The 17,652-nt window shown below is 42.5% G+C and overlaps 2 protein-coding genes across 2 annotated transcripts in view; both read right to left on the reverse strand.

The window, feature by feature from the left end:
- Nucleotides 1–17,652, reverse strand: part of abat (4-aminobutyrate aminotransferase) — a 163,547-nt gene that overhangs the window by 70,984 nt on the left and 74,911 nt on the right. The window lies entirely within an intron of this gene.
- Nucleotides 4,697–17,652, reverse strand: part of LOC144458615 (uncharacterized) — a 106,868-nt gene continuing 93,912 nt past the window's right edge. Inside the window, exons 2-4 of the mRNA XM_078161438.1 lie at nt 7,351–7,553; nt 6,815–6,940; nt 4,697–5,887 (exon numbers count right to left, since the gene is read on the reverse strand). Coding sequence (XP_078017564.1) covers nt 5,874–5,887; nt 6,815–6,940; nt 7,351–7,553 — 343 coding nt within the window. The 3' untranslated portion in view covers nt 4,697–5,873. The remainder of the gene's footprint in view (nt 5,888–6,814; nt 6,941–7,350; nt 7,554–17,652) is intronic.

Genomic DNA, 17,652 nt, shown 5'->3' on the forward strand with positions numbered 1-17,652 from the left:
AAAACAATTGACATGTCTCTGAACCTTGACAGTTATTAATGAACTGAATTTTATACTTTTGTTAAATGATCTTGTTATTTATCCATGTTTTATGGCTGTTGGGAGAAGTTTGCCATCAGGGTTCTAAGCCAGTTACTCCTGAGGTTTAATGAAAAAGATAATGGTTTGGGTTAAAATTAAAAGATTTCTTCCACAAATAACTTTCTGACAGGAAGCCCTGAAGGCTAACTTATTCCATGTGCTGTGTAATGTAGGGCTGGGCGGTATACCGGTTTGTACCGAAAACCGGTATTTATTTTCGTTATGATATGAATTTTTCATATACCGCAATACCGGTGAATAGCCCAAACACGGTCCGGAACCTGCGCAGCGGGAAAGTGTTTCAGCGGGGACCCATTTCACCGTGAGAGTGAGAGCATAGAAAAGTTTAGAGGCGAGAATGGCTGCCGGAGAGAGTCCTAAAAGCGAAGCAACTGTACACGATGACCCAGAAGAACTCATACCAAAAAGAGCAGTGTTTCCCCTTTATGCAACTAGCAGCGACGCACCGCCGTTTACAATTCTCCTCTGCCCTCTGTATCGCGCACGGCGGAATTTCGCCCCTATGCACACACACACACACAGGTGAGCACCTGCATTTTCCTGACCGAAGACGACCCGTCCCGAGTCCGAGACAGTAACGGCCGGGCTCCACCGGGCATGTCAGCGGCGTGACACGTCTGCAGCGCGACTCCCGTAGCAGCTCGCCCCCCTGTTAATCAATTACAGTGGCTCCACCGGCAACGGGAGCGGTGCGACAACCCCCGTCTGTCGCGCGACAACTCTCTATTTTACGTGGCTCTTCTATTTTTGTCGCGCTACGCTCCCCTACGCGACCCTCCAGCAGATAAAAACTACATGAAATAGTGTGCTAAACGAGCACAATGTGTTTTTAAATGAATAAACCATTATCAGAGGTGATATGTGATGATTTTTTTTCATGGATTTACCCATGTTTATCCGTGACATTGTGTAAATGTCTGTGGCGGACATTTGAAAGCGAGTAGATGACAAACAGTACAGTAAACTTGTAGATAACTCAAATATATGTAATAACTTAGGTGGAAAATGCTTTAACATTTCATGCAGCCTACATGCAGCCTCTCGGCTTGGCAAACAGTAAACAACCCTGCTGGCTTCTCTACATGTCGCTTCCTTACGCAGTCAGTGGAGCCCAAATGAATGGAGCAGAGCGTGTGTTGTGTTCAGGCGTTGTCAGGTAAATAACAAATTCCGGCACTTGAATAGGCCATAGCACAACACAGCAGCATGTCAAGTTGGCCGAACCTGAGCAAAATACCATGAAATACCGTGAAACCGATATGATTTTTTCTTAAAACCGTGATATGAAAATTTTGTCATACCGCCCAGCCATAGTGTAATGTGTTAGTGGATCCAATATAAAGTAAATTTTACTGCCCTTACGTGTTACAGTTATCGACATTATTTGTGTTATTTTTATCTTTTATGGCCAGAAGCAAAAAAGAAAGGGGTGGCAGCTTCTTCTGTAATAGATTGTTAAATGGGCATATAATATCATCTCATATCCATCACAGGCCCCTAAATCACATCGTATGGAAATCGTATTGCCGCAGACTTTGTAATATCTGCAAATATCAGGTCATTGTCTAAAGAATCGATATGATATTGTATCATGATGTAACCAGTAATTTACACTCCTATGACTAACCCTGAGATGGAAATCTCTGAGTTCTCAGTTCCAGAACAGCTGATCAGAGTCAATTCAATCAACTCTGAGTATGTTCACTTCGAACTCAGCTTGTAAATGGTGAAAGAAAAAAAAAAACATCATCAATGGAACTCAAATACTATGATTCACCATGGCAACAGGTCAATGAAAGGCAAAGCCTCCATTTGAATCAAGTGGACATAGAGATACTAATGCATGTATATGTCGACTATTCCACAATACATACTGCATTCATTAGTAATTAGGCTGTTCGAAATACAGCCATAGTGACATGATTTTAAGCTCATTATCTGATCCAGTATTAATGGGTTGGTGATTTGTACATTAAAAGGCGTCGGCGTTAAAATACAGTAGATTTTAAATTTTAGACATCAGTCTTAGCTCAACAGCATTGGCTTTATTTCAGCAACTCAAACAAATGTTGTACATTCAAAAACAGTGAGATGCTGTTCACACATTCAGACTATCTGCAGTCTAGTTAAAACTTAATTTCAAACTACATTCTGCAGCTGCAACACCATCCTGCTCACTCATATATAATAACATCTAGTTTCCAATATTAAAGGAATTATGGTCCATCAGTGTGACCACTCACATGATGGGTGTTAGGGAGAATCATTCATTGATCATATTAGTGGGGCAGTTAAGTAAAACAAATCTGGATCTTGCGACACAAGTAACACATCTGGCACACACGTAGATGTATGTGTTACAAAAAGATATGGATGTCGAGGTGCTGCAAATTTGGCCATTGAGGGCAGGCCCCCAGGACGCTGCTCAGTCTTGCTTCCAATTTTTCCTAGTGGCCACTTGCATTATTGCAGCACAAATTAAACAAACAAACAAACAAGGTCTGTTTTGACTCTTTCTATTATGAATTTTGGATCCATGGAGGTCTTAAATTTGTAAAACTTCTGTGAAGCTAAGAAAAGTGATTTTAAAATCTGTGACATCATCACAATGTTAAGTCTATGAGCCAAGCAGGAACTCACGGACGAGAAACACTATACTAGTGGGCTGCATACCGTGGAAGTAAACTCAGAAGCTAGAAACATTTTTTGGCATATGTGCCAGGCAAGCAGTTCCACTGGACTGAAAAGGTGCCACCTTGATGTTCAATATTTACACTGCTCAAAAAAACAATGAAGGGAACACTTAAATCACACATCCCAGATCTCGATGAATGAAATATTCCAGATGAATATCTTTATTGATTACATAGTGTAATTCGTTGAGAACAAAATAATGTAAGAACAATCCATGGAAACCAAAATCATTATCTCATTTAGGACTGGATTCAGAATCATACCCAAAATCAAACTGGAAAAATCAGATCACAGGCTGATCCAACTGTGAATTTCCTCAGGACAACTCATAGAGTGTGCCAGGGTTGACATCAAAACCCGGAAGTATAGCATCGCGCTGGTTCCCGGAAGAGAAAGTGAATGTGATTTTTGCATTGCGTTTTGGATTATGTCAGAAAATAAGCTCTGTGGCTAACACAAGTTTATGATACTTACAGGTTTTGTTCAGCGAGATAATCTTCACAGATGAACACCTTTCATACCGCATTTGAAGCTTAAATGCGATCACCAGAAGTAAAAAGCTAACGTTAGGCTTTAATGGACTACATGACTACTCCACGGTCGCATGACTCTTGACGTCACCGCCACTAAGCTTTCAACTGATTTTGGCCGCTTTATTTTAAAAACATTGTATAATGGGGAAATCGGACTGTTTTTACTTGTAGAAGACCCATAAATAACATACATAAGATTATGTAATATTAAATATCTTAATAAGAGATTGAATGAGACATTGTGAAAACATTGGTAAACCATCAAAACATAAAAGTGAATATGATTTAGTTTATGAAACCAAAATAACACCTGTTTGGTTCACATTTCCCGAATGACGGTGGACGGCATATATTATCTGTAACGTTATCTGTTTATTTTCTCACATTAAGTATTACTTGATTTAAATATAGATATATTTATATTTATTTATTTATATATTTTCGCGGGCTTACCTCTTCAACCTCGCCTCTCTTAGCGTGACCTGAGTTGAGATTGATCATGGCGGTATCCATTGCAAGTCTGATGGCATTTTATCAAAATGACCAAAAAAGTGTAGATAGGGTTGAGAACCACTACAGATCAGGACACATAGAGGAGTGCAGGCTCGACTGTCGGACACTTACCGGTGCTGTCAGGGCTAGCATGAGGGACAAGATATACCGAGTGTCTGTGAGTGACAGTGATGCTAGCAAGAGGGAGGGAGGTGTAGACTATAACGTATTAATTCATGTTATTTAACAACTGACATTAGTTAAGATTTTTCATATATTTAACTGCATTTTCCAGCTTTGTTATATGAATTTAGAGAGCAGCAGTGTTTGTCCAATGTGAATGACATGTTGGTATTTACAAAAAGTAGATTTTACAAATGTAACCTTTACCACCAATAGGCTTCGTATTACTGTGAGCTGCCCAGAGAGAAGTAGAATACAACCTCCTCCCAACAGCAAACACTGTAGAAAACCCACTCACCCAATCACTTAAACCAGTGTTTCCCAAACTTCATTTCTGGGGACCCACTTTTTAAAAATGACAAACAATTCACAACAGGGTCAAGGTCATGGAAAACCTGGAAAAGTCATATTGTTTTATAAAGTAATTTTCAAGGCCCGAAAGTCATGAAATTAAGTAGAATCATTTTTGGAATGTTGTTGTCTGCAATGTAATTAATTAGGATGTCTCACAGTAATCATGGACACAAACTACCTCTGAAACCTTCTCCAGGACCTCTAAAACTTTATCCAGGACCGCCAAAACTTTGTCCAGGACCTCCAAAACTTCCTGTAGCTTTGGGATAAATAAATAAATAAATAAATAAAGTTTTTTTAATTCTTATTCTAAAACACACAGAGACACACACACTCTATCCATAAAACAAGTTTATTAAAATTAATAACAATAAACTGCAACATAAAACATAAACTGCCGACTATTAACACAGAACTCACCACAACACAGGTGTCTACTGGTGAAGAGGGTATTATCTCCACACAGTGCGAGTGCCTGCAAGGAGACTACAAATGCAGCCATGCAGCTGCAATGGCCATCTTCGCTGTGCATAATATCAGCTGCACAGACACCGCTTGTCAGTGGAAAAAGCCAAAGGCAGCTAAAAGGACACACCCTGTGGAAGAGCTATTCCCACCTCTGAGTAAGTCCTACAACCCGCTGACGAGAGCCAACTGCCGAGGATCGTGCCTGGCTGAGGAACAGACTCAGCAGCAGGTTCTCTGGATTCTCTTGGCTTCTGTCACCTGAGCCAGAGGAAGAACCATACACCTTGGCCACACTCTCTGTTTCCAGGATTGTGGAGTCTGTGGGGTGTCAGAGACCTGAGGCTATCCTGGCCAGCATGGCCTTATCAGGGGACCAACGGAGAGCCATTCAGGAGGAAACAATTGGCCAGCGCAACAATCCAAAGTGGCATCTCCTCAGAGGCTGAGGAGGCTGACTGCCAGCAACTTTGGAGCAGTCCTTAAGGCAAAACGTGTGACTGCTTCTCTTCTTGCCAGGGTGATGGGAGAGCAGCAAGCACTGGACGGTGTTTTGTCTATACAGTGGGGGACTATGAATGAAAAAGAAGGCATCAAGGCCTTCACCACTGCCACTCAGATGCCAGTTGAGGAGTCAGGCTTGTGGCTTTCTCCTTCAGGGGTATTGGGAGCATCTGGTGGGGTCTTCCGCGGTGCTCGAAGTAAAGTGTCCCTATAGCACCAGGGAAATGACCATCACGGAAGCACTGGCAATCAAGGGCTTCTGTGTCAGTAAGGAAGGGGATAGTTACCACCTGCGTGACGACCATCCTTACTGGCACCAGGTACAGGGACAGCTTCACCTCACTGGCAGGCAGACTTGTTACTTTGTGGTCTGGACAACAAAAGACACTGCCATCATCCCCATAGCCCGAGATGAGAGTTGGCAGCCAAAACTGGTGCATCTGGAGGACTTCTTCAAGGCTCACATGCTTCCGAAGCTGGCACCTTTGTTTGTTTGATGTTTTTTTTGTCTACTGTGATTCACCCTGGACCAGAAGCACTGTGATCCTATAGTTGGCTGGCTGCAAAATAAAAACAGCCAGAGACAGAGAATTAAACAAGGTTAGACAACAGTCAGTACAAATGTGTTACATTGAACTGAGTTCTTAACTTGTGGTTAAAATGTCTGCAACGTAGTTTTTACGAGTAGTTACATTTTCATTAACACGTAGTTACAAACAACAGACATGGTTGAAAATTTATGTTTTAAGTCTCATCCATTTTTGGACTGTGATGAAATTTGTCTGATATCAATGGTCCTTAATAAATAATAATAACAGACTGCATTTATTACGGCTGGGTATTGTTGAGAATGATTCGATGGGATTTTGATTCTTTAGGTCGCAATTCGATTCAATATCGATTCGATTCAATATTGATTTAAATGCTTAAATATCCATTCAGTAATAAGTAGAAAAACACAAATAATTCATTAGAGTACCTGTTGATATTTTATAAATAAGTACCTTACATATGAAGACGGCCACAGACTTAGGAAAAAATATATTGCAATGCATTGATGAATTGATATTTTTACCCAACCCTTATACTTATATAGCGCTTTATCTGTCTCATCTTAAGAACGGATTACTTTGTTTTACCTTTGCATACTAATGACAATCTGAGAAATGATGGTGGTATGTGACACCATATACAGTATCACTATGATATCATACTATCTGTCCAAAAAGAGTAATTTTCTGCTCAGTTATAAACATGCAAGATGCAGCCCTGACTTTGTCTTGTAAAGATAAAGTTTCTGATTAGGGATACTTGAACTCTACAATAATAAACTCCAGACAAGAGAGCAGCATTTCATAGTCAGTAAACTCAAAGCCACTTATTCTCTACGATATCAGCCATGAATTAATTATTATAACACCCTTCTCGGACTGTCCCGTGTGGTGCTTCCAATCATTTGATTAACATGTAACTGCCGCCATTCTCACCTACTGCCAAACTGAGGTTGACCAAGAGCAGGTCCTTCGATGACCCCAGCTTGTTGGCCACACCACCGATGACTGAGGCAGCTGTCGAGGAGTGGGTTGTGGTATAGGTGTGGTCACAGCAAAAGACTTTAAACAGAATCAGAGACATGAATCAGAATAAACACAGGACTGTCAGCACGAAGAAATAATGAAGAGGTAAACCAGTGCTGCAGAGTTAGCAATACTTGGATTAATGCACTTGTTCCCACTCGTATAAGATGATTCATGAAATAGGAAAGAGGGAAGAAAAACATCAACACCTTACTTTATATCTCCCTATTTAGTATTACGTTGTAGCATTTACTAATGGTTTATAACACAATATAATGTAGTATGTACATTAATATGTTTATTTGACAACAACTATAATTCCCCCTGTGGGCACCAATTAAATGTTTTATATAGGTTAGGCCCAAATGTTATTGACAGATAATATGGGTTGAGTGACTAAACAGTAATAACTATTTGCAAATGCAGGGAATCAATGATGAAATTACCTAACAAGAAGAGAAGAAGAGAGCCTGGTGTTGTTGGCTGGATGGATGGATGGAGGGAGAGAGCCTGGTGTTGTTGGCTGGATGGAGGGAGAGAGCCTGGTGTTGTTTGCTGGATGGAGGGAGAGAGCCTGGTGTTGTTGGCTTGATGGTAGGAGAGAGCCTGGTGTTCTTGGCAGGATGGAGGGAGAGCCTGGTGTTGTTGCCTAGATGGAGAGAGAGCCTGGTGTTGTTTGCTGGATGGAGGGAGAGAGCCTGGTGTTGTTGGCTGGATAGAGAGAGCCTATTCTGCTGCCACTTCTTTTATTAGAGGATTTTGGAGGTTCACTAAAGCGCAACATAGCTGAACCACTTTGTCTGCAAAGTTTCGCAGGCAGGCTGGAATGAATCTCAGGATTCTAAATTCCTTTAAACGAGAAGTTGCTCTCTCGACATGAATCCTGTTCTGTGCAATCAATTTTTGTGGCCTGTGCTTCACTGTGTGTGAGTTTGCCGTGGTTGAGGAATGGGGGAATGTTTACAGTGACTCCATCTGGCATAATATTCTGGATCAAAAAGCCTTGTCTGCTAAAATCATGTCTCCAGGCTTGAAATGGTCAAGAATTCCAGAATCCAGCACTATCTCTTTGTCACTCACTGATCCTGGGTACAGTTTGCTGCAGTATGTGACAACAGCATTCGACGCCACGCCTAGGAGCACTTTAAAGGAATGCATGCCACGGTATGCCGAGTAGGTCTCTTTCTGGGTGTCCCATCGCTTGGGGATAGCAATTTTGAAATCGGTACAATCCAATATCATGCGGCAGTTTGGGAAGTGCATGAATGAATAAGGTAAGCTGGTTTTATTTTTTTCACGACTGGGTACCGTGCTCATGATGTCCTTAAAAAGGAGCTTGTGAAGAACCTCAATAAATATTATTGTCACATTGGTGACAGTGCTTGTACTGCAGTGGAAGAGTGCAGCCAGCGTGACAGAGTTTCATGAGGGTCATAAAAATTTGGTCTTCAAGTGTGAGTTCTTTGGGGTTCCAACCAGCTTGGTATGTAATTGAATCCTCAAAACGGCCAACATATTCACAAACAGCACTGAAAGTATCTCTATCTGGCAATCCCATCTCCATCTGAATAACACTTTCACTCAGCTGAGAGGGGGAATACCTGTCACGGCAGTAACTCTGTTTATCCTTGAGAGACCTCAACTCTGCTCTGGACTGCTCTAGCTCGATCTCAAACTGAATCCTTCTACTCCTTTCAGACTGTGGCTCTCCATATTCCTCATCATCAGTCATAAGCTGTCTGCCTCCTTTCTCCTCCTCATCCATTGCTTCCGGACCAGTTTCATTCCTCTCAGTGTTTTCCTCCCTCAGGCATTAGGAATGATCACTACTTTCACTATTTTGAACCCCAGTTGTGTTTACAAACAAAACAGGGACTTTTTGGTCCCTGGAAGGAAAATGACAGCCACAGATGCGGGAGTGGGCACTGGGCTTCCTGTCAGCTCGTCTAGGGGGAAAGTTAAAGATATACAATATTAGTTTCATGGAAGTTACACCCTCTCAGATAAGAGCACACAAACTTAAGGCTACAATAACCAAGTGCACAAATATCATGGTGCATGCAAAATCAATTATAATATTATAATATTTAAATTATATATATATATATATATATATATATATATATATATATATATACATACACATACACATTAAAATTATTTAAATTACAGACAATGCTATTATTTTTGTAATGTAGACTATAGTTGGCCCATTGCCTAACTTAGTCAAGTCAAGTCAATCTTTAGCCTATTTATATAGCACATTTCATACACAAGGCAACACAATGTGCTTTACATAATATTTCAATACAATCACAACACAGTCATAAAAGTGCAAGCGCAGGAAAGAAATAAAGGAAGAATATTGTTCAAACTTGCATCAATCTATAGACGAATTCGGCGAGCTATTTGTGTATGCCGCCATCTTGCGGCGGCGCCATTGCTGCGGTGACATAAGTCAGTCATCAATTCATTATGCTGTCATTGTGAACTGACTCTCTACAATGACAACATCATGAATAGCTGGATTGATGATGTTAGACAGTGGCCTCCGGTAACTGATGAAGGTATCTTAAATGAGCACCGACATTAATATAGAAATTAATCATTTGTTTGAGTGATAAGCAGGGAAGATTAGAGTAACAGGGAGATAATAGACTGTATCATTAAACACTGTGTAATATAATGTTAGCATATGTTACGTGTGCTGACGTTAGCAAGCTAGCAGCGTGACATTTAATCATTATGGACAGGCACAATACGTGTTTGTATTTTGTTTTAGGTATTCAAGAATATTTTATTGATCGCCTGGCCTCCGATGACCAGAAAAATGGCAATTACAGGTCTCTGATTGAGGGACAAAACTACCTGAGCTCCAGATGGGTCGGGCAAATTTTACACCGCCTTTTAGACGACCATCACATCATATTGAAGGCGATCAATATTGATCACCTTCAACATCATACTGAAGGCATCATATTGAAGGCGATCAATATATGGTCACGTAGCCTGTCCATAATGATTAAATGTCACGCTGCTAGCTTGCTAACGTCAGCACATGTAACGTATGCGAACGTAATATTACACAGTGTTTAATGATACAGTCTATTACCTCCCTATTACTCTAATCTTTCCTGCTTATCGCTCAAACAAATGATTCATTTCTATATTAATATTGGTACTCAATTAAGATACCTTCATCAGCAGGGCCGCCCCTCCCTAAACGCAGAACACGCGCTGTGCGTAGGGCCTCATCTTCCATGGGGGGCCACATTTTGCGCGAGGGGACGCATTTGCACATATGCGCAATGGATGCGCACATGCGCTACCGTGAGGCGCGCGTAGAATCAGCTCGAGGAAGGAGAGAAGAGACCTGACCGCCCATGCGTCGCTGCAATGATTGACAGGACTCGACATCTGAACAATAAGAGGGGTGCGCCGGCAGGCACTTGCAGAGCTGCAGCAGGTGAAGAGTTGTCGACATGTCGTCCAAAAGAGCCTCAGGAGTATGTGCGGGGACGGGAGGGCGGAGCTTCGGGGGTATGTGCGGGGACGGGAGGTCGGATGCCCCCAGACAGGGGAGAGGGAGAAATATAGCTAAAGAAGATGAAAATAGAAAAGAATGTCTGTATTTTATTTCTGTTTTCAGTGTTTAATTAAGGTGGGAGAGGCGGAGGGCTGAGGGAGATCGGACGCCTCCAGAGAGGGGAGAGGGAGAAATATAACAAAATAAGATTAAATAGGAAAAACCTGTCTCCCTCTTTTATTTTATTTTCAGTGTTTAATCAAGGGTGGGGGATTGAGGTGGTGGAAGTTACTTTCTTTAGATGAGTAATTGATGGCCATTTGTGACTCAGATTTGTTTATTTATTTATTTCAGTTTGAAGTTATTTTTATTTAGTATTTATTTATTTATTTCAGGTTGAATTTTTTATTTGACTCATACAGCCAAACTACTGTATCTACAGTACATTTGTTAATGCCAATAAAGGTTGTCAAGTTAAATGGCAAGTTGTTGTACGGTCATTTTGTACCTATGATACATTTGGGATGGGGGCCTCCAAATAAAATTTCGCTTAGGGCCCCAATTTGGTCAGGGGCAGCCCTGTTCATCAGTTACCGAAGGCCACTGTCTAACATCATCAATCCAGCTATTCATGATGCTGTCATTGTAGAGAGTAAGTTCACAATGACAGCATAATGAATTGATGACTGACACATGTCATCGCAGCAATGGCACCGCCGCAAGATGGCGGCATACACAAATCGCTCGCCGAATTCGTCTATATATTTTCAAAATTTAAAATACATTACATTATTAATCAAAACATTTACAGCTAAATATGAATCTTTCAATTAAAGACGTATACAAATTAGGCCTTCATGCAGGACTTAAAACCACTTTCGGTGCCTTTAATTAGTGTTGTCAGATTGGTTTGATGTTTTCCAGCCCAGTAAGTGCTCAAAAACAGCCTATGGAATATGACACATTTTGGATGATAATCAAATATATAAAGATTTCCCAAATTGATTAGATAATAAAAGTTTCAAAATTCACAAGTTGGGTATTTACTGACGTGTTTCATGTAGTAGAACAAAACATGTACTCGCTTAAGCTTTTGTTAACCACATACCTTATTCGAGGCATTTTATCAAAATCCCATTCAAAAAAACAGTAGGTGTTATCTGCAGGTGGTAGAGCCTTCTCATACCAAGCCCCTCTCCTCTGGAACCACCTTCCCATTCAAATCTCGGCAAAAACATGCCCGCATATTGTAACATTAGCGCGTTAGCTAATGTTAGCGTCAAACCACCTTATGACTATGAACTTGTTAGCATTAGCTAGACTCAAAACACACCTCTTTGCAGTAAGATTAAATTCATTCCAGTGAATAAAGCAGGGTCTGCAGCTGTCAGTTTAAGGTATTATTTCTCTGGTTATGCAAAATGTTATGCTTGAATTCATGAAAATCCCGGAATTATGTTTAACTGTTTACCGTTAACGTAACAGCTTCATGTGGCCAATTATCATTAATTAACGTCAGTGTTGCTTCAAGCACAATGCAGATAGTTTCACCCTGACCAAGCAAGTAAATGTGATGTTTACATGGAAATCATAGTAATGTGAGCTTACCTTAAAGCACAAACCCAGAGTCTCCACTGGTCAACATCGGTCGGGAAACGATGAAACGAGCAAGTTCCATCCGAAGACTTGTGGTTGCATCCCGGTGCAAAGCAAAAAACCATTGTCTAGTGAACCCTAACCCAAACAAAGAACTTAGACTAGCTGAATAAATACACTGAACAAAAATATTAACGCAACACTTTTGTTTTTGCTTCCATTTTTCACGAGCTGAACTCAAAGATCTAAAACATTTTCTATACACACAAAAGACCATTTCCCTCAAATATTGTTCACAAATCTGTCTAAATCTGTGTTCGTGAGCACTTCTCCTTTGCCGAGATAATCCATCCCACCTCACAGGTATGGCATATCAAGATGCTGATTAGACAGCATGATTATTGCATAGGTGTGCCTTAGGCTGGCCACAATCAAAGGCCACCCTGAAATGTTCAGTTTTATCACACAGGACAATGCCACAGATGTCCCAAGTTTTGAGGGAGTGTGCAATTGGCATGCTGACTGCAGGAATGTCCACCAGAGCTATTGCCCGTGAATTGAATGTTCATTTCTCTACCATAAGCCGTCTCCAAAGGTGTTTCAGACAATTTGGCAGTACATCCAACCAGCCTCACAACCGCAGACCACGTGTAACCACACCAGCCCAGGACCTCCACATCCAGCATGTTCACCTCCAAGATCGTCTGAGACCAGCCACCTAGACAGCTGCTGCAACAATCGGTTTGCATAACCAAAGAATTTCTGCACAAACTGTCAGAAACCATCTCAGGGAAGCTCATCTGCATGCTCGTCGTCCTCCTCATCAGGATCTCGACCTGACTGCAGTTCATCGTTGTAACCGACTTGAGTGGGCAAATGCTCACATTCGATGGTGTCTGGCACGTTGGAGAGGTGTTCTCTTCACGGATGAATCCCGGTTTTCACTGTTCAGGGCAGATGGCAGACAGCGTGTGTGGTGTCGTGTGGGTGAGCGGTTTGCTGATGTCAACGTTGTGGATCGAGTGGCCCATGGTAGCGGTGGGGTTATGGTATGGGCAGGCGTATGTTATGGACAACGAACACAGGTGCATTTTATTGATGGCATTTTGAATGCACAGAGATACCGTGACGAGATCCTGAGGCCCATTGTTGTGCCATTCATCCACAACCATCACCTCATGTTGCAGCATGATAATGCACGGCCCCATGTTGCAAGGATCTGTACACAATTCCTGGAAGCTGAAAACATCCCAGTTCTTGCATGGCCAGCATACTCACCGGACATGTCACCCATTGAGCATGTTTGGGATGCTCTGGATCGGCGTATACGACAGCGTGTTCCAGTCCCTGCCAATATCCAGCAACTTCGCACAGCCATTGAAGAGGAGTGGACCAACATTCCACAGGCCACAATCAACAACCTGATCAACTCTAGGAGATGTGTTGCACTGCGTGAGGCAAATGGTGGTCACACCAGATACTGACTGGTTTTCTGACCCCCCCAGACCCCCCCAGTAAAGCAAAACTGCACATTTCAGAGTGGTCTTTTATTGTGGCCAGCCTAAGGCACACCTGTGCAATATTCATGCTGTCTAATCAGCATCTTGATATGCCACACCTGTGAGGTGGGATGGATTATCTCGGCAAAGGAGAAGTGCTCACTAACACAGATTTAGACAGATTTGTGAACAATATTTGTGAGAAATGGTCTTTTGTGTATATAGAAAATGTTTTAGATCTTTGAGTTCAGCTCATGAAAAATGGGAGCAAATACAAAAGTGTTGCATTTATATTTTTGTTCAGTGTATATAAATTATTTATTCTACAATTTAAAACACTAAACACTTGGAAAATACTAAACTCCTAATACTAAATTGATATATCTACACGTTGGAAGGTGAAAACACGACTAATTAGAAGCTGTAATGGCAGACTGCCAGCACTCTCGCCTGTTCGGGGGTGATGACGTTTAATGTCCCCGACAGGGTTTGTAGTCGTATTGAGCAACTTGTTAGCAACCGCCTTTTTTTACGACACGTAAAAGCTTCAAAATTCACAAGTAGGGTATTTACTGACGTGTTTTATGTCGTAGAACAAAACCTGAAACTTGCTTAAGCTTTTGTTAACCACAGACCTTATTTGAGGCATTTTACCAAAATCCCATTCACAAAACGTATTGATTTTTAGACGAGAGAACCGGATATGCTAAAAGCGCTAACGGAGTTCCAGGTTTACTGGCACACTCTATAATGTGGCTCAGTAGTGAGTATGGCCTCCACGTGCCTGTATACATTCCCTACAATGTTTGGGCATGCTCCTGATGAGACGACTGGTGGTCTCCTGGGGGATCTCCTCCCAGACCTGGATCAGGGCATCAGTCAACTCCTGGACAGCCTGTGGTGTGATGTGGCGGCAGTGGATGCTACGATACGATGTCCCAAAGGTGCTCGGTTGGATTCAGGTCTGGGGAACAGGCAAGCCAGTCAATAGCATCAATGCCTTCGTCATCCAGGAACTGCTGACACACTCCAGCCACATGAGGCCGGGCATTGTCATGCATTAGAAGGAACCCAGGGCCCACTGCACCAGCATATGGTCTGACAATGGGTCTGAGGAACTCATTTCGGTACCGAACAGCAGTCAGGGTACCTCTGGCTAGCACGTGGAGGTCTGTGCGGCCGCCTGTTACCACCCACTCAGTCAGGAAGTGGTCCCCGAAGACCAGCGAGTCTCTCAGGGACTGTTTTGAATGTACAGACTGGACTACTGGAGCCACAGGACAACAACATAAGATAAGATAAGATAAGATAAGACAAGATAAGATATAAAAAAACAGTAAATCCCTGTGCACAGCGGCGCAGTGCTTCTTCTAGGTGCCAGCTGGTGCAGGATAAATCACAGTCAAGAGTTCAAAAACTTCCAGCGCACACTAGAATATCAGGATTGACACAAAGTTTATTCAACAAAAGACGCGAACAACGCGTTTCGCTTGTTGCGTCATCAGATTCGCGAATCTGATGACAACGCGTTTCGCTTGTTGCGTCATCAGATTCTGTTCGCTCCTTTTGTTGTTAAACATTTTTGAATAAACTCTGTGTCAATCCTGATATTCTAGTGTGCGCTGGAAGTTTTTGAACTCTTGACCAAGATAAGATATACTTTATTGATCCCCCAGGGGGGGAATTCAAGTATCACAGCAGCACAAGACAAAATCAAAGGACATTAAATAGAATAAGATTAAGAGAAAAAATAAAACAATAAAAATTAAAGATAATAATAGATAAATAAAAGCTAAAATAAAATTGCTACATCAATAAAACTGCTACATCAGATGAATAAAGTGACTAAAAAATGGCAGACAAAGTGTTGAATGGGATAAAGTGACAGGTGGCAGATAAAGTGTCATTATTGGACAAATGCAAGATAGGTCCGTTCAGAGCTAGATGTAGCTAAGCCAAACTGCTGTTGTACAGTCTGATGGCGGTGGGCACCAAAGACCGTCTGAATGGTTCAGTTCTGCTCCTGGGTGGGATAATCCACTGGCTGAATGAGCTGCCCATCAGCCACAGCTCGTCGTGCAGAGGGTGAGAAGGATTGTCCAGGATTGCACAGATTTTGTCCTTCATCCTCTTCTCAGCCACTGTCTCCAGACTGTCCAGGTCCAGTCCCACGACAGAGCGGGCTTTCCTCACAAGCTTGTTGAGCCTGTTGACCTCACCAGTCTTAACTCCATCCCACCAACACACCACAGCAAAGAAGAGTGCACTGGCAACCACAGACTAGTAGAAGGTCTTGAGGAGCCCACTACAGACACCAAATGATCTCAGTCTTCTCAGGAAGAACATCCTGCTCTGTCCTTTCCTATAGGGGGCATCTGTGTTATGAGTCCAGTCCAGTTTATTGTTTATGTGGACCCCAAGGTACTTGTACGAGTCCACCATCTCCAACTCCTCGCCCTGGATGGTGACTGGGGCAGGTTGCCTCCAGTTCCTCCGGTAGTCCACCACCACCTCCTTAGTCTTGCTGATGTTGACTTGAAGGTGGTTTAGTTTGCTCCACGCAACAAAGCTCTCAATCAGTCCTCTGTACTCCTCCTCGTCATCATTGCTGATGCATCCGACTATAGAGGAGTCGTCGGAAAACTTTTGGAGGTGGCAGGAACCAGAATTGAACAACATGGACATGGACAGGAGGGTGGATATTCTATATTCTATTCTATTCTATTCTATTCTATATTCTAACACAATATATAAACTTCTGTAGGGACACTGTGGTGCCGGTAAAGACTGTACACTGCTTCCCCAATAATAAACCCTGGGTCAGCAATGATATCAAGCAGCTCCTTAACCAGAAAACCTGGTATTCAAGAAAGGGGACAAGATGAGTTGCGACAGGCAAAGGTGGATTACAAAAGAAAGGTGGAGAGGACTTCCGGTGAGGCACAAAGCAAAATGGCAGCACGGCACTGAACGCTGACAAAAACCCCTCTTTTTTCGTATTAATTGCGGCTCATAGACAGACTTAACCACAGGCTTGACAAAGTTCGACCAAGAAACAAGACTCCAGCAGCAGACGGCAACAGGCTAACAATTCCCCCGAAGAATTAGCTATGCTAATCAAGCAAACAATGGTTACAGAGATGGAATCGCTACAGGAGACAGTAGCCCACATGCTAAAGGACTCACTTGCAAAAGCTCTCGACCTCACAGAGAAGCACAAGATAGAGAATGGCAACATTCTGCGGTCATTAAAAGAACAATCAGACATTCATGCTAAAATTTTAGCACGGTCTTCAACAAAATAGACAGCATCCAAGTTAGCCTGCACAAGAACAAGGAAGACACTAGCACTTGTCTCGAAGAGATGCTAAATTACGGAAGAAGCTTAACGACTTGGAGGACAGGTCCAGGAGAAACAATGTGCGGCTGGTCAACTTACCGACAGGTGCTGAGGGTGACGACCAGAGAGGTTACCTGCAGAGGATGCTGCCTAACTGGATCCCATGACTCGGGGGCTCCCGCAGTGCCCGGGTGGAAATTGATCGTGCACATCAGGTATTTTCCAACAACATTTTGAGACCGCGGACCATGACCTTCAGGCTACTACGCTATACCGACCGACAGTCCATCTTGGAGGGTGCATGGAAAGTCACGCCAACTCTCCCCGACGGCACTCAGTTACAGTTCTTCACCAACTACAACCCTGGGACGATGCACGACCAGCAGAGAGATACAGAGAGATCTGCGCTAAGCTCCAAAAGGCATCGACCCGTTCCTTGTATACCCGGCGATCCTGAAGGTAAATCACAAGGGCACAAGGATGCTGTTCAACTCAGCGGAGGAGGCCAAAGAAACCCTGAAATTATCAGTGCTGGAGGATATGGAAGAAGACCCAGGTCAAAGAGCACAAGCTGCTCAGGAGGAGATGGTGTAGCAGTGAGAACTTTAACCAGCCTGTATGCACAATCTAACAGACTCAGGCAAGTTCTTCTGAGTGATATTATCTGTTTATTTTTTCAATGGAAATTCATGTGTTATACTTTCATACTGAGCTAGATAAGCAGTTAACTTACTTTTTGAATATGGCGGGCTAAGGTTGTAATTCAATGGCTCAGGTTAGTACAAGG

Source organism: Epinephelus lanceolatus, chromosome 18 (assembly GCF_041903045.1).
Source record: "Epinephelus lanceolatus isolate andai-2023 chromosome 18, ASM4190304v1, whole genome shotgun sequence".
In the NCBI taxonomy this organism is placed as follows: Eukaryota; Metazoa; Chordata; class Actinopteri; order Perciformes; family Serranidae; genus Epinephelus; species Epinephelus lanceolatus.